Source organism: Schistocerca serialis, chromosome 2 (assembly GCF_023864345.2).
Source record: "Schistocerca serialis cubense isolate TAMUIC-IGC-003099 chromosome 2, iqSchSeri2.2, whole genome shotgun sequence".
Taxonomy (NCBI): Eukaryota; Metazoa; Arthropoda; class Insecta; order Orthoptera; family Acrididae; genus Schistocerca; species Schistocerca serialis.
The window spans coordinates 958,640,337-958,664,853 of record NC_064639.1 but is presented as its reverse complement, the minus strand read 5'-3'; the positions used below and the strand labels follow the sequence as shown (position 1 = coordinate 958,664,853).

General features: G+C 45.5%; 2 protein-coding genes across 2 annotated transcripts in view; one reads left to right on the top strand and one right to left on the bottom strand.

Annotated features, from left to right (window-relative positions):
- The window catches only part of LOC126458343 (adenylyl cyclase 78C-like), a 788,789-nt gene that overhangs the window by 448,315 nt on the left and 315,957 nt on the right, over window positions 1-24,517 (top strand). The window lies entirely within an intron of this gene.
- LOC126458344 (uncharacterized) lies at window positions 1,694-23,708 on the bottom strand. The gene is made up of 3 exons (XM_050095310.1): window positions 23,616-23,708; window positions 10,239-10,418; window positions 1,694-2,262 (listed from the first exon to the last, which is right to left on the bottom strand). The coding sequence occupies exons 1-3, from the start codon at window positions 23,662-23,664 to the stop codon at window positions 1,877-1,879; spliced, it is 615 nt and encodes a 204-aa protein (XP_049951267.1). The 5' UTR covers window positions 23,665-23,708; the 3' UTR covers window positions 1,694-1,876.

The following is a 24,517-nucleotide window of genomic DNA, read 5'->3' as shown; positions in this document are numbered from 1 at the left end:
GTAAGCTGAGACTATTCGTCACGGCAAGATCGTACGGCAAGTCGTACCACATCGGATGGGTAAAATCAGTTTTTAATTGTACTGGGGTAAAAAGCCACATAAATAGAAAAATAACATCGGTTTTTAATTTTTCTGAAACTGGCAAAACATATCTTCAGTATTCTGTCCACCGTTTTCGGAACAAGTTCAAATCGAAAAACAGCATGTTCCACAACAGACCGGGGTGTCTCGGGAGTCACGTTGAGAACGCGCTGCGCAGTGCGTGCCTTGAATTAAGCTACGTTCATAACTAGAGCACTGAATACAACATCTTTCAGATAATGCCACAGGGAAAAGTCAATCGGATTAAGATCAGGAGATATGAACAGCCTGGCTGTAGGGAAATGACGGCTGATAATTCAAGCATTGCCGAAATGCTTTTGTAGCAGCCGCTTCAGCCAGTTGGTTGTGCAACGCGCAGAGGAGAGCCTCTTGCATAAAAATTATGCTGCCCATACATCTGCTGGTAAATAGTTGGAATGACGTTGGTGCGAAAAAGACTCTCGCAACGTTTGCCAGTGACGGTACAGGTAACAGGATTGGGTTGGGTTCTTTGGGGAAGAAGACCAGACATCGAGGTCATCGGTCTCATCGGATTAGGGAAGGACGGGGAAGGAAGTCGGCCGTGCCCTTTCAAAGGAATCATCCCGGCATTTGCCTGGAGCGATTTAGGGAAATCACGGAAAACCTAAATCAGGATGGCCGGACGCGGGATTGAACTGTCGTCCTCCCGAATGCGAGTCCAGTGTCTAACCACTGCGCCACCTCGCTCGGTCGGACATTGGATCAACTACTTTCCTTCCTCTGCCACATTACACTAAACGAACCTGTATTTTCTAATTTTGTTATCATTTTCATCAGACCCTTAGCAGACGTCGGAAACAAAGCTCTTATCATACCCCCTGAGTGTCCGGAACTTCTGCAAGGCTACTGGCGCACAGTCACTGTTCTTGTAAAAGAGCCTTACCAGCAGCACGAGCTGCTTCGTGGAGACAGTCGTTTTGGGCGTCTCGCATACAAACAGAGGAACAGCCGAGTGCCGTGCGACTGTTAGTGTGCACCTATCGATCAAATTTTTGTTAAACTTTTTTTGTTCCATGACGTTTGCTCTGCATCCTCCTGTTCAAATTTGACGTCCCTCTGACCAGTGGTTCTCTTTCTACAGCCTTTTGAAACTGGAGCTTTAATTACGGACATCCTGTGCATTTATTTTTTCACCAATTACCAAATTGCTTGAACTACATTACAGATCTGGAAGCAAATATTTGATTACAGTTGTATAGAAACTCCTGTAGCTATCTGGAAATACAACCTTCAAGAGATTCCAGAAGACGATTGTCGATATTATAAGCAGTACTAAATATTCGTAAATTTTAAACTTCCTGGCAGATTAAAACTGTGAGCCGGACAGAGACTCGAACTCGGGACTTTTGCCTTTCACGGGCAAGTGCTCTACCGTCTGAGCTACCCAAGCACGACCCACTACCACTCTTCACACCTTCAATTCTGCCAGTACCTCGTCTCCTACCTTGAGGACTTCAAAAATTTCAAAATTCCTAAATTTATTTCCCCATCACCTTGTAAGAAGAATTTCTACGGAAAACCAGAGAACTATAATTCAGAAAGAAATAGTTATGTTTTTGTAGATAATTTATTTAAACCTTTTATTGTTGACACAGTTTCTGCTCATTTATTTGCACATTGTTTGTCTTATGTACTGCGATAACTTTTTCTTAGCAGAACCTCACTGTGTTGACTCAGCTAAACGACTTACGTATGACTGATAGGCCGTTTCCCTGGCGTCTGCCCCAACTACAGTAGGAATAAGATAGGTCCCTCACACGAGCACAAAGGCGAGTCCGATGACGAATCCTTGCTCGTTGTTTATCTCGGTAAGCGGCGACAGCGTGGCGAGGTCGCGCCGCAGATACCAGGGGTACAGCCCGGAGTTCTTGAAGGCGACACTGACGATGTAGCTGGGACTGCCGCTGGTGCCGTTGTAGGCGGCCATGGTGGGTGGCTGCGGCTGGAGGCTGCTGTAAGCGTTCACTTTGGCGTCCGCCGCCGCCGCCGCCACCAACGTGACCCTCAGCTCCTCGCCAGAGGTCGCGTTCCCCAGGTACCTGCCCACCGCCACCAGCCGCCTGCCAGCGGCCGACATCTGGTTGCTCTCGTAGACGCGAACCTCCAGATCCTCCGCGTAAGGTGACTTAGCCCAGGAACCTATACGGCAACAGGTGGATTCAACAGTCTCATACCAACGAGGGTATCCGTATTCGTCACTGCAGTTGACAGTCCTTAATACAAAACTGTCACAATTCCTACAGCTAGTTACACTACTGGCCATTAAAATTGTTCTTCAGGACGAAGTTCAACAAAGATCCACCAACTGCTAACTCCATTCGGCGATGGTATGCGCAGTTTAAAGCTTCTGGATGCTTCCGTAAGGGGAAATCAACGGGTCGGCCTGCAGTGAGCGAAGAAACGGTTGAACGCGTGCGGGCAAGTTTCACGCGTAGCCCGCGGAAGTCGATTAATAAAGCAAGCAGGGAGCTAAACGTACCACAGCCAACGGTTTGGGAAATCTTACGGAAAAGGCTAAAGCAGAAGCCTTACCGTTTACAATTGCTACAAGCCCTGACACCCGATGACAAAGTCAAACGCTTTGAATTTTCGGCGCGGTTGCAACAGCTCATGGAAGAGGATGCGTTCAGTGCGAAACTTGTTTTCAGTGATGAAGCGACATTTTTTCTTAATGGTGAAGTGAACAGACACAATGTACGAATCTAGGCGGTAGAGAATCCTCACGCATTCGTGCAGCAAATTCGCAATTCACCAAAAGTTAACGTGTTTTGTGCAATCTCACGGTTTAAAGTTTACGGCCCCTTTTTCTTCTGCGAAAAAAACGTTACAGGACACGTGTATCTGGACATGCTGGAAAATTGACTCATGCCACAACTGGAGACCGACAGCGCCGACTTCATCTTTCAACAGGATGGTGCTCCACCGCACTTCCATCATCATGTTCGGCATTTATTAAACAGGAGATTGGAAAACCGATGGATTGGTGGTGGTGGAGATCATGATCAGCAATTCGTGTCATGGCCTCCACGCTCTCCCGACTTAACCCTATGCGATTTCTTTCTGTGGGGTTATGTGAAAGATTCAGTGTTTAAACCTCCTCTACCAAGAAACGTGCCAGAACTGCGAGCTCGCATCAACGATGCTTTCGAACTCATTGATGGGGACATGCTGCACCGAGTGTGGGAGGAACTTGATTATCGGCTTGATGTCTGCCGAATCACTACAGGGGCACATATCGAACATTTTTTAATGCCTAAAAAAACCTTTTGAGTTTTTGTATGTGTGTGCAAAGCATTGTGAAAATATCTCAAATAATAAAGTTATTGTAGCGCTGTGAAATCGCTTCAATCATTTGTAATAACCCTGTATTATACTAGAACTGACATGTGATTACATTTTCACACAATTTGGGTGCGTAGATCCTGAGAAATCAGTACCCAGAACAACCACCTCTGGCCGTAATAACGGTCTTGATATGCCTGGGCATTGAGTCGAACAGAGCTTGGATGGCATGAACAGGTACAGCTGCCCATGCTTCCAATGTGCGTTCACCGCGATGTCGCCAGACATGGACGCGACCATCATCATGCTGTAAACAAAACCTCGATTCATCCGAAAAAATGACGTTTTGCCATTCGTGCACCCAGGTTCGTCGTTGACTACACCATCGCAGGCGCTCCTGTCTGTGATGCAGCGTCACGGGTAACCGCAGCCATGGTCTCCGAGCTGATAGTCCGTGCTGTTACAAACGTCGTCGAATTGTTCGTGCAGATGGTTGTTGTCTTGCAAACGTCCCCATCTGTTGACTCAGGAATCGAGACGTGGCTGCACGATCCGTTACAGCCATGCGGATAAGATGCCTGTCATCTCGACTGTAGTGATACGAGGCCGTTGGGATCCAGCACGGCGTTCTGTATTACACTCCTGAACCCTCCGATTCCATATTCTGCTAACAGTCATTGGATCTCGACCAACGCGAGCAGCAATGTCGCGGTACGATAAACCGCAATCGCGATAGGCTACAATCCGACCTTTATCAATGTCGGAAACGTGATGGTACGCATTTCTCCTCCTTACACGAGGCATCACACCAACGTTTCACCAGGCAACGCCTGTCAAGTGCTGTTTTTGTATGAGAAATCGGTTGGAAGCTTTCTTCATGCCAGCACGTTGTAGGTGTCGCCACCGGCGCCAACCTTGTATGAATGCTCTGAAAAACTAATAATTTCCATATCACAGCATCTTGTTCTTGTCGGTTAAATTTCGCTTCTGTAGCACGTCATCTTCGTGGTGTAGCAATTTTAATGGCCAGTAGTGAAGTTTCATATTCCATGGGTCATTTGCCCGATAAATCGCAATGATGTGGAACGAGTCATTTTTAGGTACATATCACAACTTAATTTGTAAATATGGCTACATGGTGAACATATATAAAATATCTTTCTTTCTTTCTTTCTTTTTAAAAGTATCTACAGACGCGAGTTAGTAATCCTACCCACCAACTTTTACAGTAATGGTTCCCAACTCTTCTTAAACCATTACTCCTGAGTGCATTCGGACATTAGCTAGTACCCCCACACTCTGCCTCCCCGTTCCTCCCCCCCCCCTCCTCCCTTCACCAAATTATCACCAGCTTTTTTTAATAGTGATGATCTTTTGTAAGTAATTTCGTTTCGTGACTGCACAAAATAGAATAGTGTAGTTTTTATCCCTCAGGAAATTTCATTTTACCTCTCGGGAGGTAATTACCCCCACCTTGGAAACCACTGTTTTACACATTACGATAACAGAAATTCTTCACAGAATAGGAGTTGTCAAAGAGAAGCTTTTTTAAGTTTTGCTGTCAAATTTTACTTTGCGATCTGTCAGACATTTTATATCACTGGCTAAGTGATCAAAAGTTTTTGTTATGGACAGAGGTGTACGAATTCCGATTGTAACCTGCCTAAACTTGCCTGTTAGCCAGGCAGGCAAGCTGCTGCAGGCTAGCAGCAGAACGGGCAGGCTGCTGTACCCCCATACAAGTCAAGGTGCTGCCAACCCGAGCAGGCTAAAGGAAGCTTGCTTGCCTGTCCGTCTTCCCGCTGTGCTACGCTACGTAGCAGTTTATTCTGTTCGCTTCCACTGCAGTGTTATGAGTAGGGTTCGGGTATCACCCTAGTATCACGAGCCTCAGTGAATATACACTCCTGGAAATTGAAATAAGAACACCGTGAATTCATTGTCCCAGGAAGGGGAAACTTTATTGACACATTCCTAGGGTCAGATACATCACATGATCGCACTGACAGAACCACAGGCACATAGACACAGGCAACAGAGCATGCACAATGTCGGCACTAGTACAGTGTATATCCACCTTTCGCAGCAATGCAGGCTGCTATTCTCCCATAGAGACGATCGTAGAGATGCTGGATGTAGTCCTGTGGAACGGCTTGCCATGCCATTTCCACCTGGCGCCTCAGTTGGACCAGCGTTCGTGCTGGACGTGCAGACCGCGTGAGACGACGCTTCATCCAGCCCCAAACATGCTCAATGGGGGACAGATCCGGAGATCTTGCTGGCCAGGGTAGTTGACGTACACCTTCTAGAGCACGTTGGGTGGCACGGGATACATGCGGACGTGCATTGTCCTGTTGGAACAGCAAGTTCCCTTGCCGGTCTAGGAATGGTAGAACGATGGGTTCGATGACGGTTTGGATGTACCGTGCACTATTCAGTGTCCCCTCGACGATCACCAGTGGTGTACGGCCAGTGTAGGAGATCGCTCCCCACACCATGATGCCGGGTGTTGGCCCTGTGTGCCTCGGTCGTATGCAGTCCTGATTGTGGCGCTCACCTGCACGGCGCCAAACACGCATACGACCATCATTGGCACCAAGGCAGAAGCGACTCTCATCGCTGAAGACGACACGTCTCCATTCGTCCCTCCATTCACGCCTGTCGCGACACCACTGGAGGCGGGCTGCACGATGTTGGGGCGTGAGCGGAAGACGGCCTAACGGTGTGCGGGACCGTAGCCAAGCTTCATGGAGACGGTTGCGAATGGTCCTCGCCGATACCCCAGGAGCAACAGTGTCCCTAATTTGCTGGGAAGTGGCGGTGCGGTCCCCTATGGCACTGCGTAGGATCCTACGGTCTTGGCGTGCATCCGTGCGTCGCTGCGGTCCGGTCCCAGGTCGACGGGCACGTGCACCTTCCGCCGACCACTGGCGACAACATCGATGTACTGTGGAGACCTCACGCCCCACGTGTTGAGCAATTCGGCGGTACGTCCACCCGGCCTCCCGCATGCCCACTATACGCCCTCGCTCAAAGTCCGTCAACTGCACATACGGTTCACGTCCACGCTGTCGCGGCATGCTACCAGTGTTAAAGACTGCGATGGAGCTCCGTATGCCACGGCAAACTGGCTGACACTGACGGCGGCGGTGCACAAATGCTGCGCAGCTAGCACCATTCGACGGCCAACAGCGCGGTTCCTGGTGTGTCCGCTGTGCCGTGCGTGTGATCATTGCTTGTACAGCCCTCTCGCAGTGTCTGGAGCAAGTATGGTGGGTCTGACACACCGGTGTCAATGTGTTCTTTTTTCCATTTCCAGGAGTGTATATCCATTCTGATTCATTGTAGGCCAGAAAATAGTGGATTTTATTTGTTCTTTTTCTCCTTTTTTGTCCTATTTCTGCCTTATTTATTTACTGATTTCGATATTAACGGTTTTCTCTGCACCTTCGCCCTCTCTCGACTAATACTGGTTGTTCTCAATTCGAACCATCATGAGGTCACCTCTAGTACATGTTTTCTGTAGTAAAAAGAACCATCTCTGAAAATAGGGATCCGTTTCACCTAAAAACCTGAAGATGTCTATTACACTGGAGTCGCAACAAAAGGAAGGTTTTGGAAGTCTAGTTTCTGTAACCTTAACGTGTTTCAACCAAGTATGACCCCAGTTACACCAATTTTGATGACTTTTCGTAAGATGTGTATTGCGGTTTCCTTGAATTCATTCTAAGTGGCCAAAATAGTACATTCCAAATTCAACAAATGGATTATAGCAATCATAAAGTTCATTTTTCACATTATGTTAATGTATGAGGGTCGCCCAGAAAGTAATGCACTGCAATTTTCTCTGCAACAATTCTTTATTGAAAGTACTGAGAATTGCACAAACACAAGAATGGTGTTTTATCCACACACCGTATTTTTCCACGAAATCTCCATCCCGTTCTGTGGTCCCACTCCAGCGCGAAACAAGAGCGTGTATGTCGTGTCGGAACCAATCCTTGTCCTGGTGGCGAAGCCAGTGCTTCACTATGTGAGTTACCTCCTCATCTTCCTCAAAATGTCTTCCACGAATGGAATCCTGTATTGGCCCAAATAAGTGGAAATCTATGGGGACTAGGTCAGGGCAGCAAAACACCTCCTGGGTCGTTGTGCCGCCGAAGTGGCCGGAAGCACATCTTGAAGTTTGTTAATGTGTTAACATATGCTTCTGAATTAATGGTACCGCCTCTTGGCATCACATCAGTGAGAATCAAACATTCACAGTCCCAGAACACAGTGATCATGACCTTAGCGGCGAAAGCACTTGCTTTGAATTTTTTCTTATGTGAGGAATGGGAATGGGAGCATTCCATCCACTGTCGTTTTGTTTTGGGCTCAACATGGTGAGCCCAGGTTTCATCACACGTTAAAATCTGTGACAAGAAGGCCTCGCCCTAAGCTTCAAAACGTTACAGCAAATCGAGACAAATGTTTTTTCTGTGCGATTTTTGATCTACCGTTAGACACTGCGGGACCCATCTTGCACACACTTTTGAATATCCAAGAGTGCGAATAATTGCAAACACACTTCCTTTGCTGATTGACAGACGCAACGCCAACTGCCGGGTCGTAATGCGTCTGTCCTCACGAATGACAGCCTCATCTCGCTGCAACATGTCAGGGGTGACAGGCTGTGGATAGTCTCCCAGACCGCTGCAAATCGTGGAGCTCCGCCGAACAGCCTTCTGATCACCTCACCCTCCGTCCCCAGCGACTAATTGTACTTGTGTCGACAACAGATGCTCCGTAGACTTTGCACAAGCGTTTGTGAATATTCCCCGCTGTTTCTTTCTCTGCAGTGAGAAATTCAATGACGGCACGGTGCTTGTAACGTACATCACCTACAGACGCCATTTTGAAACTGTCCTGCAGCAACGCTATCTGTCGGAAGTGACAGAAACCTGTCGCGCTCATTCAGGAGACCTCAAATAATACATACGTAACGTTTCGCATTCGTAACAGTGTTGTCGGCTGAGAAAAAAAATGCGGTGCATACATTCTGGGCAACCCTCGTATAATGTATATGTCTGGAAACAGAAGCTTTTCTGTCGTACTAAGCTTTCTTAGCACCACGTTACATACCACAACAACGAATCCTACCCTTGTTATACCGTTTTCTCCTGCTGTTATATTACTCTCTATTCATTTGACAAGAAATCCTTGTCTTCTTTCCATTTAACAATCTGTACTATATCTAGACACTATTTCGCAATCTTTTGCCAATGGAGAGATCATCATAACACTTTTTTTATTGCAGGCCAACTGTGCTCTGGATACATGTTACATGTCTTTAATGCAGTGGTTTCCACTGCCTTATGCAGCCTCATGCCGGTGATCATTGCTGATTCTTCCGCCTTTAGGAGCAGTTTCCCATCCCAAAGACAAAAGGATTCCCTGAACCTCTGTCTGCGCCTCTGCCGTCTTTGACATGGACGTTGGCTGAATGGGGGTGACTTCTTATGCCGGATGTCTTCGGCCGCCATTGCTTACGATATTTAATCAAAATTCAGGCGATGGCGGATTTCGATCGCCTGACCGAGGACGTTACTAAACAAAGACGCTGCCCCTATACCACGGGTACAGTAATGGAAGTATATAAATTTTGCAAGTAAGTGATCAGACCTTCTGTAATTATATGTGTCTTATTATATGACAAATTACGACGTCGGCAAGCGTGTGATTCAAAAAATTTGGCCCTTAGTACTTCATTTAGTTACTGACCAAATTTAAAAGTTGAAAATGGTATTACAATCCATTCATTAAGAGGGATAAGCTTACGTTAAAGGTTTAAAATAATAACAAGCCAAGAATGAAAGTTTGTGTATATGTCAAGAGGCCGTGTAGCGTGCAGATTACTCAAACTATATTCAGCCATTATTTGAGAATCATAGCACTAAGCGACTTCCGACGAACTTGACACATATTTTCAAATCTTTCCGAAATTATTTCTCACTGACACCCCCTACAAAATAATGTAAGAATAAAACGTTTATTTCTTACTGCACTTTCGCTTTCATGCAATCCAGAACGACGTTTTCATTTTCTACTTCATTATTACGAACTCTACTTGCAATAACTCTTACAGCCAGTATCGAAATGTACTACTGAAACTACCTACAAAACTATATCGTTGTAATATTGACGGGGTTTTGGGCCTTCTTCCTTAAAGGATTTACGTGCTCAACGTAAAATATTGAACACGTCCATTTATATGTTCAACAGAAAGTTGTCTGAAGTTATTTCATACATGAGACTTCAGTTTTTTAAAGAATCAGGGATAGGTGAGTTACTGGTATATATTCCTGACATTGTCTGTATGGAAGCCATCTGCAACGTATGATAATTGGAGAAAACTTTGGAAGTCAAGATCGTTAAAAAATCATTTTATTGAATGACCAGCATGAGTTGCCAACGTGTGAAACAAAAATGAAGGAGTTGCCAGCTAGTGGTGAACATCGACACTGATAATCGCTGCAATATAGTTATGTTTGCGTTTGTACATAGTACTTCTATATTTGACATGGCAACGTGTAGCGACCTTCATGGTAGTGGGAAGTGCGTATGCAGTGTGAAGCGACTTGGAACACTGATGGACAATTTGTTGTAAAAAATTTTAAGCTTAAGTTCCGACGGAATAGCTCTGTCGAAACCGGTCATTCAATAAAATTCTTTGTTAGAGATCTTGGCTTGTGAAGTTATATGCAGTTATTGGGTTACTGGCGTATTTGAACATCGCTTTACTGAAAACTGAACAGTGCCGGATCAGTCCGGGTAGATGTTGGAGTCCTTACCTGCAGACTGGTTACCGCTCTGGCAGTAGCTGACAATCTGCGAGGGCAGTACGAGGGCGGTGAGGTTGACCCTCCGGTTGAAGTACCACGTCTCGTTGATGGGGCCGGACGCTGAGCTGTACAGCATGTCGTAGGTGGCAGGATCGCGGAACACCTGCTCGTAGTGCGGGTACTTCAGCCCTGTAACCAACAGCACACACTCTCTCTTGTCACTGGGAACTAATTACGAGCAAGGATAAATACAGCCTTGACTGCTTCTGCCAAGTAAGATATAGGGGTGTGGTCCAGTGACTCAGTGTAGACGCCGATTATGTTACTTTCCACTAAAGAATATTTATGTTTGGGGATGGAGGAAACAGGAATTTTTAGTTAAGTTTCAAAAAATGCCTCTGAGCACTATGGGACTTAACTGCTGAGGTCATCAGTCCCCTAGAACTTAGAACTACTTTAACCTAACTAACTTAAGGACACCACACACATCCATGCCCGAGGCAGGATTCGAACCTGCGACCGTAGCGGTCTCTCGGTTCCAGACTGTAGCGCCCAGAACCGCTCGGCCACACCGGCCGGCGCAAGTTTCAAGAAGAAATATTTAATAACTTAAGGGTAAAAGAACAAAAAGTGGGGAAGTATCAGACTACAAATCTAAACGTCTTGTGTTCGATCCCCGTTCAGTCTAAGGTTTTTCATCTGTCGCTTCTGTCACATCCGGCAATATTTGCTGATGTCCAAAGCGCTGGGTTGCACCGTGTTTCGTTATTCGCGTTCAACTACAAATCCCCTCTACATCTGGCTCGATAAGTCAGTTTAAAGGTGGCAGAAGGCAACGGCATACCACCTCCAACAGGACAATGCCTAGCACCTGGAGTTCAAAAACAAACTTCGGATGTAGGTACACCTCGGCACAAGGTGCCTCATTTTTGTTGACAGAATTTAGTGACATGTTTTGTAAAGGCGGTATTTCATACGTTACAGAAACGTTGGGAACTGCATAACATCATAACATAATACACAACTGCACATTTCTGTCTAGTTCAGACTATTCTCGGATCCTAAACATTCATTCAACTGTGTATTCCACGTTTGCAGTACCTAATCATCCTCTATATATATATATATATATATATATATATATATATATATATATATATATATATATACTCCTGGAAATGGAAAAAAGAACACATTGACACCGATGTGTCAGACCCACCATACTTGCTCCGGACACTGCGAGAGGGCTGTACAAGCAATGATCACACGCACGGCACAGCGGACACACCAGGAACCGCGGTGTTGGCCGTCGAATGGCGCTAGCTGCGCAGCATTTGTGCACCGCCGCCGTCAGTGTCAGCCAGTTTGCCGTGGCATACGGAGCTCCATCGCAGTCTTTAACACTGGCAGCATGCCGCGACAGCGTGGACGTGAACCGTATGTGCAGTTGACGGACTTTGAGCGAGGGCGTATAGTGGGCATGCGGAAGGCCGGGTGGACGTACCGCCGAATTGCTCAACACGTGGGGCGTGAGGTCTCCACAGTACATCGACGTTGTCGCCAGTGGTCGGCGGAAGGTGCACGTGCCCGTCGACCTGGGACCGGACCGCAGCGACGCACGGATGCACGCCAAGACCGTAGGATCCTACGCAGTGCCGTAGGAGACCGCACCGCCACTTCCCAGCAAATTAGGAACACTGTTGCTCCTGGGGTATCGGCGAGGACCATTCGCAACCGTCTCCATGAAGCTGGGCTACGGTCCCGCACACCGTTAGGCCGTCTTCCGCTCACGCCCCAACATCGTGCAGCCCGCCTCCAGTGGTGTCGCGACATGCGTGAATGGAGGGACGAATGGAGACGTGTCGTCTTCAGCGATGAGAGTCGCTTCTGCCTTGGTGCCAATGATGGTCGTATGCGTGTTTGGCGCCGTGCAGGTGAGCGCCACAATCAGGACTGCATACGACCGAGGCATACAGGGCCAACACCCGGCATCATGGTGTGGGGAGCGATCTCCTACACTGGCCGTACACCACTGGTGATCGTCGAGGGGACACTGAATAGTGCACGGTACATCCAAACCGTCATCGAACCCATCGTTCTACCATTCCTAGACCGGCAAGGGAACTTGCTGTTCCAACAGGACAATGCACGTCCGCATGTATCCCGTGCCACCCAACGTGCTCTAGAAGGTGTAAGTCAACTACCCTGGCCAGCAAGATCTCCGGATCTGTCCCCCATTGAGCATGTTTGGGACTGGATGAAGCGTCGTCTCACGCGGTCTGCACGTCCAGCACGAACGCTGGTCCAACTGAGGCGCCAGGTGGAAATGGCATGGCAAGCCGTTCCACAGGACTACATCCAGCATCTCTACGATCGTCTCCATGGGAGAATAGCAGCCTGCATTGCTGCGAAAGGTGGATATACACTGTACTAGTGCCGACATTGTGCATGCTCTGTTGCCTGTGTCTATGTGCCTGTGGTTCTGTCAGTGTGATCATGTGATGTATCTGACCCCAGGAATGTGTCAATAAAGTTTCCCCTTCCTGGGACAATGAATTCACGGTGTTCTTATTTCAATTTCCAGGAGTATATATATATATATATATATATATATATATATATATATATATATATATATATAGTTTTTATCCAATTTGATACACATATCTCTTTCTATCTGGCAAAAAGCACTGTGTGTGGCTAACAACCGCCTACGTTATGGGTGGGTTTGCTGGTGGAGAAGTGGTGACATAGATCCATAACTCAAAAACTTTTGGAGCAATTTCAACGAAATTTTATGTATACGAGACCCGTTGTTTGTGTTGTATAAAATATCTTCTTGTTAACATACCCCTACCACGCCTAGGGTTGGGATGAGTGTGAGAAACCATGAAGTGTAAAAATATTAGATAACAATCGATATTAGTACTGATTCCTTAGCTTTCGGGGTCAATAGGCACACTGATGCCGGGTGGGTGGGGGGGGGGGGAGGCGGGGGGAGTGGGGTTTGGGGGGGGGGGGGGGTCTGGGGATGCAAAAGCAACGACATCAGCAGCAGCATATTTCTGTATCGCCTGAGGCAGTTTCTACGAAACTTAGCGCAAGCACAAATTGCTGTGTCGAACAGACAGTAAGACACCCTTATCATCCCTTTAGCTGACAGTGGGAGTGAAAAGGAAGCACAGCTCAAGTCAGGTATGCCTGGAGCGATATCATTCACGGTTGATATAAATATGACTTCCTCTTGAATGTAAATACTGTGGGAAGCCGGTCGAGGCTGGAATGGGGATGAAAAGAGACATATAAAAATATTCGAAAACGACCTGTTAGTATTTCTTTCCTGTATTTAGTTACTTAGATGAAGTATGCAGCGCAATATGTCATTTATCTGTGCATTTCAGTGTGCCAAATAGGTCGTAAGAATGTCGCTGCAGAGGGCCAATAATTTTATCAGTATGCGTCGGCGCCAAAGATCATGCCACACGGCTGATTGACACAGATGCGTTTACCATCGTATAGTGCAAAACAGATGAAAAACTAAAATGAGTACAACTACCGATGAAACATAAAGCGAACGTGAACATTGAACAACGCTTGGGATCAGTCTGTTACCACAACTTTTATTAGGCATTAACATTCGCTGGTTTCCCCAACTCACAACCAGATTAGCACCTTTCGTCCTAACTTAGACACGGGCTACGCTACAGACCCCCACAACCAAATCGATCGACTTCAGCCGAGCGCCAGTTGTACCGTGCGCCTTTTTGGAAACTCGTCAAAATAACGGAGAATCAGTTATCAGCGACAGTCTCGCGAATGTCAGTTTGCTTGATACGAAACGGAAGTCTAATATATGTCACATATGACGTCAATATTTTTTAGTGTTTCGTGATATCCGCCAACTTTTAAAGAGACAGTGAAGCCCGCGCCACTGAATATCGAACTTTCTGCTACTTCAAATCTTGCAACTGTGAGCTTGCCTCGTCTTGACGCAGAAGTCTATTACCCCACAGCCGCCTGTCATCGTCACATCTCTGTGGCGGTTCGTTCCACACCGTTTCCCGCCTGTCACGCGGATGCTGCACCCCCTGCGCCATATCCGTCGCAGCCGCACAGTCTTATTATCATTCAAATTTATTCTCAGACTTTCTGCAACCCGAATTCGCGACATAATAACAGACAGCTTCTGCGTCTCTAGCGAAGAAAATTCTCAACATGAATGCAGATAGTTGTTTCTCTGTATGCTTTTCAAAAGATGAGCCCCAGGCATTAAAGAGAAAAGATGAGATAATCATTGACATCGATGCGTACCGAGTGACTCACAGATTTATTGCATTACTTTGCCAATGGAATGTATAAGACGCTAAAGAAGTTACGATATTGCAGCGCCTATGTTATTCTGAATTACGATATGAAGTTCCTTTGCATACGCATACATGTCCGTAGTAACAGGCAGTGCAGCGACTATAGCCGTTATGAAGTACATTAAATGTATTCGCAACTGCGAATGTGGACAGTCATCAGCTGTATAATGGAAAGACGACAACGAAAATTTGTGTCGGACTGGGACTCGAACCCGGATTTCCCGCTCATCGCGAACGGTCGCCTTACCTTTTTTTAATGTAATTTTGTTCTATATTGTTCGTTGACTTCGTTCGGAGCGGACGTCCGATTACCTCCGTTCAGGTTGTTCGTTGATGCGTTAGTTTTTCTTCTTTTTTTTCTTTTTTTCCAGAGGGTAGCTAGCCCTTTTTTCTTCTTTTTCCGTAATGTTCATTGCGTTTGGTCTGGGCGGACGTCACAGGACATCCGTTCAAGTTGATCGTTGATTCCTTTACTCAGTTTTTTTTTTTTTTTTTTTTTTTTTAGTACAGAAGGTCAGCGCCTCTCTGACCGAACACGCTGAGCTACCGTCCCGGCAGCATTTGGCTATCCGTGCACGACTCACGGCTAGCCCCAAACTTCCATGTGTCGTCAAATATATGTCCATGACCTGTACTCGTACATCCACTATGTACATGCCCGTACAGGGGAGACATTTTACTTGAAAGTCGCTTGCCCGGTGTCGGCGGAATAAACACGATATTACAGTGCCAGCGTATTTTGAATTACGAAGCAAAGGAACTTCTACAGCTGATGGTAATCCATACTCGTAATTGCGAATACATTTTACGTGTTTCATAAACGCTGTAGTCGCCGCAGCGCCTGTCCCCATGGAAATGCATAATATCCAAAGCAACTGTGCATCATAATTCAGAATAACGGAGACACTGCAACATCGTGTTTGTCCGCCGATACCGGGCAAGTGACTTTCAAGTAAAATGTCTCACCTTTACCGGAATACTCACAATGGATGTACGAGTATGGGCTGCAGACGCATGGCTGACAACAGGTGGAAGTTTGGGTGTGGCCGTGATTCTGCATGAATAGCCAAATAGTAAGGCGACCGCTCGTGATAAGTGAGAAAAACGGGATCGAGCCCCGGTCTGCCAAAGTTTAGGTTGGTTGTTTTGGGGAAGGAGACCAGACAGCGTGGTCATCGGTCTCATCGGATTAGGGAAGGAAGTCGGCCGTGCCCTTTCAGTGGAACCATCCCGGCATTTGCCTGGAGTGATTAAGGGAAATCACGGAAAACCTAAATCAAGATGGCCGGACGCGGGATTGAACTGTCGTCCTCCCGAATGCGAGTCCAGTGTCTAACCACTGCGCCACCTCGCTCGGTGCCAAAGTTTTAATTGTCGTCTTTCCATTCCTCAGTTGATGGTTGTCCATAATCGCAGTTGCGAGTACATTTAATGTAGGGTAAAGAGGTTCGTCAGTATTTCAAGTTATAACGACTAAAATGGTCACCCGATCACCCATCCCAGCCACAAATTGCCTATATTACGGCTTCGATGGGTAACAAAAAGTTATTTTCGGCAATTCACGTATTTATTGAGCGAATTTAAAAATTTAAACTGCTGGGTTATAATCTGACGTTATAGGTGTAACACAATAAGACATCTGATATACTTACGAAGTATATGTATATACATATACAGGGTGGTCCATTGATAGTGACCGGGCCAAATATCTCAAGAAATAAGTATTAAACGAAAAAACTACAAAGAACGAAACTCGTCTAGCTTGAGGGGGGAAACCACATGGCGCTATGGTTGGCCTGATAGATACCGCTGCCATAGGTCAAACGGATATCAACAGCTTTTTTTTTTAATAGGAACCCCCATTTTTATTACATATTCGTGTAGTACGTAAAGAAATATGAATGTTTTAGTTGGACCACTTTTTTCGCTTTGTGATAGATGGCGCTGTAATAGTCACAAACGTATAAGTACGTGGTATCACGTAACATTCCGCCAGTGCGAACGGTATTTGCTTCGTGATACATTACCCGTGTTAAAATGGACTGTTTTCCAATTGCGGAAAAGGTCGATATCGTGTTGATGTATGGCTATTGTGATCAAAATGCCCAAAGGGTGTGTACTATGTATGCTTCTCGGTATCCTGGATGACATCATCCAAGTCTACGGACCGTTCGCCGGATAGTTACATGATTTAACGAAACAGGAAGTGTTCAGCCACATGTGAAACGTCAACCACTACCTGCTACAAATGATGATTTCCAAGAACGTGTTTTAGCTGCTGTCGTGGCTAATCCGAACATCAGTAGCAGACAAATTGCGCGAGAATCGGGAATCTCAAAAACATCGGTGTTGAGAATGCTACATCAACATCGATTGCACCCGTACCATAATTCTATGCAACAGGAATTGCATGGCGACGACTTTGAACTTCGAGTACAGTTCTGCCACTGGGCACAGGAGAGACTACGGGACGATGACAGATTTTTTGCACGCGTTCTATTTAGCGACGAAGCGTCATTCACCAACAGCGGTAACGTAAACCGGCATAATATGCACTATTGGGCAACGGAAAATCCACGATGGCTGCAGCAAGTGGAACATCAGCGACCTTGGCGGGGTAATGTATGGTGCGGAATTATGGGAGGAAGGATAATTGTTCCCCATTTTATCGATGGCAATCTAAATGGTGCAATGAATACTGATTTCCTACGTAATGTTCTACCGATGTTACTAAAAGATGTTTCACTGCATGATAGAATGGCGATGTACTTCCAACATGATGGATGTCTGGCGCATAGCTCGCGTGCGGTTGAAGCGGTATTCAGTAGCATATTTCATGACAGGTGGATTGGTCGTCGAAGCACCATACCATGGCCCGCACGTTCAACCGATCTGACGGCCCAGGATTTCTTTCTGTGGGGAAAGTTGAAAGATATTTGCTATTGTGATCCACAGACAACGCCTGACAACATGCGTCAGTGCACTGTCAATGCATGTGCGAACATTACGGAAGGCGAACTACTCGCTGTTGAGAGGAATGTCGTTACACCTATTGCCAAATGCATTGAGGTTGACGGACATCATTTTGTGCATTTATTGCATTAATGTGGTATTTACAGGTGACCACGCTGTAACGGCATGCGTTCTCAGAAATAAGTTCAGAAAGGTACATGTATCACATTAGAACAACCGAAATAAAATGTTTAATCGTACCTACGTTCTGTATTTTAATTTAAAAAACCTACCTGTTGCCAACTGTTCGTCTAAAATTGTGAGTCATATGTTTGTGACTATTACAGCGCCATCCATCACAAACCGAAAAAAGTGGTCTAACGAAAACATTCATATTTCTTTACGTACTACACGAATATGTAATAAAAAATGGGGGTTCCTATTTATAAAAACGCAGTTGGTATCCGTTTGACCTATGGCAGCGCCATCTAGCGGGCCAACCATAGGGCCATCTGGTTTCCCTCTTCAAGCTAGACAAGTTTCGTTATTTTTAGTTTTTTCGTTTGACGCTTATTTCGTGAGATATTTGGCCCGGTCACGATCAATGGACCACCCATATAATGTGTGTGTGTGTGTGTGTGTGTGTGTGTGTGTGTCTTGTGGCAGCATAATTCGTGGTGCGTAAATTACCCAGACTACATTCATCCAGTATTTGAGGATGAGAGCATTTTGCGAGTTACAACTAAGTCTATACATAATTTCAAACATTTTCTAAACTTTTTATCGCTTACGGATCCATTAGGTAATTAAATGAAAACGGTTTATCGCTTACTGAACGTTCGCTCTTCATGCTGTAGCACTTTAGCATCAAGCATGACGTTTTAATTTGCTATTTCTTTACTACTGGTTCTATTTGCGACTCCTTTTATAGACAGTCTCCACATATACGTCCCACCTCCATAGCTGGGGTCGCTAAAGCGCAAGTGTGCAGTGTCGTTTGACTTGGAGGTAATTCGGTTCGAATCCTGATGGCGTATGAAATTTTCACTGCCAGTATTAGACCAGCAAGGGGAAGGGAAGTAGCTGTGTAGAGTTCCTGACGATATCTTTGCGCCAAACGTCTCTGCAGTGAGACGTGAGGGCCTGTGACACTGTTGATAGTGACCCGTTAGTCGGATGGGAACGTCAAGCTCGGCGGTCCTCTTCGTGTTATTCGAGAGCAGTTGGCTATAAGGTTTTCATCTACGACAACACAAAACCAACACTACACTGTATACACACTCACCACAGTCATCCATACCACACAGATACACGCAAACACTTCATAACAAGCCGGAGAAAAGCACTGGCATACCATCTCCACTAGACTTTGACATGAGCGGCGATGCAGGAATCCTACATCCTCTCCCCTTTGTTCATATCCTGAGTATGGGACTATGTATAGGGTGACAAAACGTGTAAATGTCACTACAGATATTCGGATTTAGGTTATGACACGTTCGATATGCCTGCTCATCATTAGCGATGATGTGGTGCAGACGGATAGCGAAATTCTGCGTGAACCTCTGAAGTGTCGGAACGTCGATGATGTCGATGACCTCCCTAACGAATGTTTTCAGCTCAGTAATGGTTTTGAAGTTATTGCTGTACACCTTGTCTTTAATATAGCCCCACAAAAAGGGGTCGCATGTGTTCAGATCCAGAGAATATGGCGGCAATTCGTGGCCCATTCCAGGGTCCTCTGGATACCCCAGAGCTGGAATGCGATCCCCAAAGTGCCCCTCCAGGACTCTTCTGCTGGGGTCGAGCTCTGTCTTGCATGAACCACACGTTGTCGAAATCAGAATCACTTTGAATAATGGAGATGAAATCATCTTCCAAAACCTTCACGCATCGTTCGGTAGCCACCGTGCCATCAAGGAATATCGCAACTACTATTCTGTGACTGGACATTCCACATCACACGGTCACCCGTTGAGAGTGAAGAGACTTCTCCATCGCGAAATGCGGATTGTCAGTTCGCTGGATGCGCCAATTTTGCTTATTGACGAGCCCATCCAAATAAAAATGGGCTCCGTCGTTAACCAAACCACATTCACATCAAAGTCCTGTTCGGAAATTCTGTGGACCATAGTAATGGCGAAACACAACCCCTGTTCCATGACCCAGGGGCTTAATGGCTGATGGGTTTGAACTTTGTGTGGGAAGGGCTGCAGATGTTCAACAACAATTTGTCGCAGTGTCTCCAATTTGTCGCAGTGTCTCCTGGTTGATTCCCACCTGTTATACAACTCGTCTGATCGATTTCCTGGGGCTGGTTTGAAACGCAGCACGTGTCTTCTCGATGTTTTCAGGCCTTTCACCATTTTTGGACACCGACGTTGCCAACACTGTCATCACGAACACTACCAGTTCTCTCAAACTTGCGAATCAAATTCCTGATTGTCAGCACACTTGAACCGGTTGTCTTCAGCATGAACTCGGTCGCAAACTTCCTTTGAACCGTAGTTGGGCTGTTATTGCTCGCATAGTAGGCCTTCTCAAGTGCTATACGCTCAGGCACGCTTTACCGTGGCATTTTCACATGAAAATGGCCAACGACAAGGCGAGTGAGCTGCGCCTACTAATTCCCATCATGCTCCGCGGCCAACCGTGCAGTTTGGACGTCCTAACGCAAACCGTTCAGAAGGTATGACGGTTTTATTTCATATAGTTCAATAATTACTACCCTGTACTATCCACACATACAACTTAATGTACCTACAAAGTTATATTATTGTGCGACTCGTAATTTATAATAAAACTAGCTTTTCAAAAAATTTGCACGAAATTATATTGCTGGATTGCAGTTCAATGAGTTTACTTGTATAACTTATTTTTGCTATGCTCAGGCCTAAAATAAATGTTTTGCAATTGGAAAGAGGTATATGAAGCTTGCACTGACAGTAGCTGGGACCATTGGCGAAAGTTTTTGCGGTAGAGGTCGACAGAAGATGGCGGGTACAAACCCTAGTGGCAGAAAATTTGTTTCACCGCCAGTGTCTGTTCATCGGCGTGATTGTCTGATTCCTTATTATAAGTGAATTTAGTTCTGGCGCATGTCATATCCCTTGAACTGAAGTGTTTCGCAAATGTATTAACCCATATTTAACTACGTACTTTAAAGCTAATTGAAGTTGGAGGGGGGAGTGGGAGAGGAGGAGAAGGGAAGGCAAACTAAAGGAACTACTGATGTCAGCTGCATCGGCACTTTATGTGGAATCAGCGCCGACGGATGAAAATGTGTTCGGACCGGGATCTCCAACTTGCTAGGCTGTTTCTTTAACCACTGCACCACCCGGACACAATGCTTATCGCAGATGCGTGGATTACATCTGTACGCATTCCCACACAGCGCCACCTATCCACAGCCCTGTTCATGTCCTCTATGCTCGCTACTTAAAGATTCCCGCAGAAGGTCGAACGTAATTGTGCATCCGAACTGAATGTCGTAGATTCATTGCCCATCGAGGCGAATCTCTTCTTCCGGTCATGACCGAAAGAACTGATGCCACGCGTTCATATACATATTCTATTTTTACTGCGAAAATATTCTGGACCTAAGTCCCAAATCTAAGATATTTTCCAATGTATTTTACAAGAGTTCTGTTGTTTTTTATAGTAAGATATTGCTTGTTAATGACCCTGTAGAGCAGTTAACAGCAAAATAAATAAAAAATAAATAATGTGTTGCACAAGTACCGCTCCGTCGTGGTTACAGCAACGGTACGGCTGTCTGTATTGCTGAGGTACGAAAGCAACCTCATCGTGCAAGCCCATGGGTCATGAATAAATAATGGAGACCTTTCATATTTCGTTTTTTTTAACAGTATAGCCCCCCCCCCCCCCCCCCCCCCCCCGCCCCCCGATGAACCATGGACCTTGCCGTTGGTGAGCAGGCTTGCTTGCCTCAGCGATACAGATAGCCGCCGTACCATAGGTGCAACCACGACCGAGGGGTATCTGTTGAGAGGTTAGGTTAGGTTAGGTTAGGCCAGACAAACGTGTTGGTCCTGAAGAGGGGCAGCAGCCTTTTCAGTAGTTTCAGGGGCAACAGTCTGGATGATTGACTGATCTGGTCTTGTAACATTAACCAAAACGGCCTTGCTCTGCTGGTACTGCGAACCGCTGAAAGCAAGGGGAAACTACAGCCGTAATTTTTTCCCGAGGGCATGCAGCTTTACTGTATGGCTTAATGATGATGGTGTCCTCTTGTGTAAAATATTCTGGAGGTAAAATAGTCCCCCATTCAGATCTCCGGGCGGGCACTACTCAGGAGGATGTCGTTGTCAGGAGAAAGAAAACTGGCGTTCTACGGATCGGAGAGCGGGATGCCAGATCCCTTAATCGGGCAGGTATGTTAGAATATTTAAAAAGGGAAATAGGTTAAAGTTAGATATAGTGGGAAATAGTGAAGGTCGGTGGCAGGAGGAACAAGAATTCTAGTCAGGTGAATACAGGGTTATAAATACAAAATCAAATAGGGGTATTGCAGGAGTAGGTTTAATAATGAATAAAAAATAGGAACGCGGCTAAGCAACTACAAACAGCATAATCAACGCATTATTATAGCAAAGATAGACACGAAGCCCACGCCTACCACAGCAGTACAACTTTATATACCAACTAGCTCCGCAGATGACAAAGAGATTGATGAAATGTATGATGAAATAAAAGAAATTATTCAGATAGTGAAGGGAGAGGAAAATTTAATACTCATGGGTGACTGGAATTCGACAGTAGGAAAAGGAAGAGAAGGAAAAGTAGTAGGTTAATATGAAATGGGGGTAAAGAATGAAAGAGGAAGCCGCCTGGTAGACTTTTGCACAGAGCATAACTTAATCATAGCTAACACTTGGTTCAAGAATCATGAATGAAGGTTGTATACATAGAAGAGGTCTGAAGTCACTGGAAGGTTTCATATAGCTTATATAATGGTAAGACAGAGACTTAGGAACCAGGTTTTGAATTGTAAGACATTTCCAGTGGCAGATGTGGACTCTGACCACGATCTATTGGTTATGAACTGCAGATTAAAACTGAAGAAACTGCAAAAAGGTGGACATTTAAGGAGATGCGTACGGGGTCTGAAGATGGCATAGTGAAATGCTGAAACTGGTAGCCTTCAAAATGAAATAAAATGACAGCTTAAGTGTCACGGCTGTTGGTGAATTTCATTGACACTGACGATATATCGACATCTGTAATACCCACATATAGTTCTTGAACAGTTCTACTGAAAAACAGCTTCATGATTTCTGTTAATCCTGAAACTTTTGAATTATAAACCGAAGTGTTGATTCTGAGAATTAAAAATGCGTTAATGTACAAATTAAATTGCTTAGCAATAAGTATTGTGGCAATATTAGATAAAACGCTACAGTAACTGTCTACAGACGTTTGGTTCTATCGGGTTTAATATAAATAATACTAAGTAACATTAATGTTGACCATCTCACCGAATAAGATTGAAATAACCAAAGAAACAAGAACCCCATCAAAACTGTAATGTCGTTACGGAAAAGCTGTTGAAAGGCTAGCCCAATTCGTGTATAATACCCATGGTGGGTATCGGCTTAACGTAATTATTATTCTTAAAAACTTCATGTGTAACCAACAAAAGACATTATGACGGATGTTTTATAAAAAGACAATAAAATTAACATTTTTTAAACGGGTCATAGGAATCAGCATACGAGTCATGTAAAGGTTTACATGTGCAGTTTTTAGAGTTTATAGTAATATACACTGAAGAGCTAATGAAAGTGGTACACCCGCCTAATATCGTGTAGGACCCCAGCAAGCACGTAGAGGTGCCGCAACACGATGTGGCATGGACTGAACTATTGGAGTAATGAGTTACTGCTCAGTTGCCAGTAAAGGGTAAAAGTACAGACACGACAAGGATCAGATAAGTGCCCAACTAAGCTGTAACAGCTACGCTAAAATGAAAAGACTGATTCTGGGTAGCAAGAAGAATTTGATTACGGTGTAAAACTGTTCGAAACAGTGTGTGTATAAAATGTGATACCTTTGCACGTAGCCAGAAGCAGGAAAGCGGCGATCGAATGACGAAGCATGGCGGCAACTTTCGTCGAATGCAGCAGTGAACTGGTTGCCAGCCCTTGCGCTGTCTCTTTCTTATATTAGGCCCTAGACACTGCATGTCGTGGCTTCGTGTCTCACGTCATCAGATGAGCTAAATACCTCAACATCGAAAACAACTTTCTCCTTCCGCTGTCGTGCTAACGCTCTGCGATCCTAATTCAAAAGACGACCCACTTTTGCCCATTTCTATGACTCTGCTCCCTGGTCGTTGACCCACTCTTGAGATGGCAGCAGCAGTAAACAGTAGCGAGAGCAGCGAGTGGTCTGCGTCAGAAAACAATTCATTGGCCTCAACAAAATGTTCGTCTTCGACTGGTCTTCCTTCCTGAAGTCCGCATTTCTATCCGTACTCTGCAAGGCATCTTACGGTGTTCAGCGGACCGTACTTCGCGCACTACCGTGATTTTGCCTCTTTATAGCTCAATTCACCGACGAGGTAACGGATTGGTAAGAAACTAGACTCGCATTAGAGACTCCAGTGGTTCAAATCCACGACTGGCCATCCAGATTTATGTTTTCTGTGGTTTCCCTAAATCGCTTGAGGCAAATTCTGCATTCTTCCCTATCGGAGCTTGTGCTCGGACTCTAATGAATTCGCCGTGGACGAAATGTTTTTTTTCTGTTCCGTTCGTTAATGGTGCGTGTGAGGGTGACTTCCAGTGAGCCTCAGTACGAGATCGGATTTCTCTTATCTTTCTGGTCTTATCTCAAAACTTCAACAGTAATACTCTCCGTGAAGCACAACGCCTCACTTTAATGCCTACTACTCATTTTGTTGAGCATGACGCTCTCGTGCTTTCCAGCCGAATGTGTGACGAGATGTAC

What these genes read in the sequence shown, in the direction of transcription:
- LOC126458344 (XM_050095310.1), bottom strand. Translation starts at nt 23,664, where the DNA reads ATGCTTCGTCATTCGATCGCCGCTTTCCTGCTTCTGGCTACGTGCAAA. An exon ending in GCTTCTGGCTACGTGCAAAG is followed by an intron (nt 10,419 to 23,615) that starts GTATCACATTTT and finishes TGTTGGTTACAG; the next exon opens with GGCTGAAGTACCCGCACTAC. An exon ending in GAGCGGTAACCAGTCTGCAG is followed by an intron (nt 2,263 to 10,238) that starts GTAAGGACTCCA and finishes GTTGCCGTATAG; the next exon opens with GTTCCTGGGCTAAGTCACCT.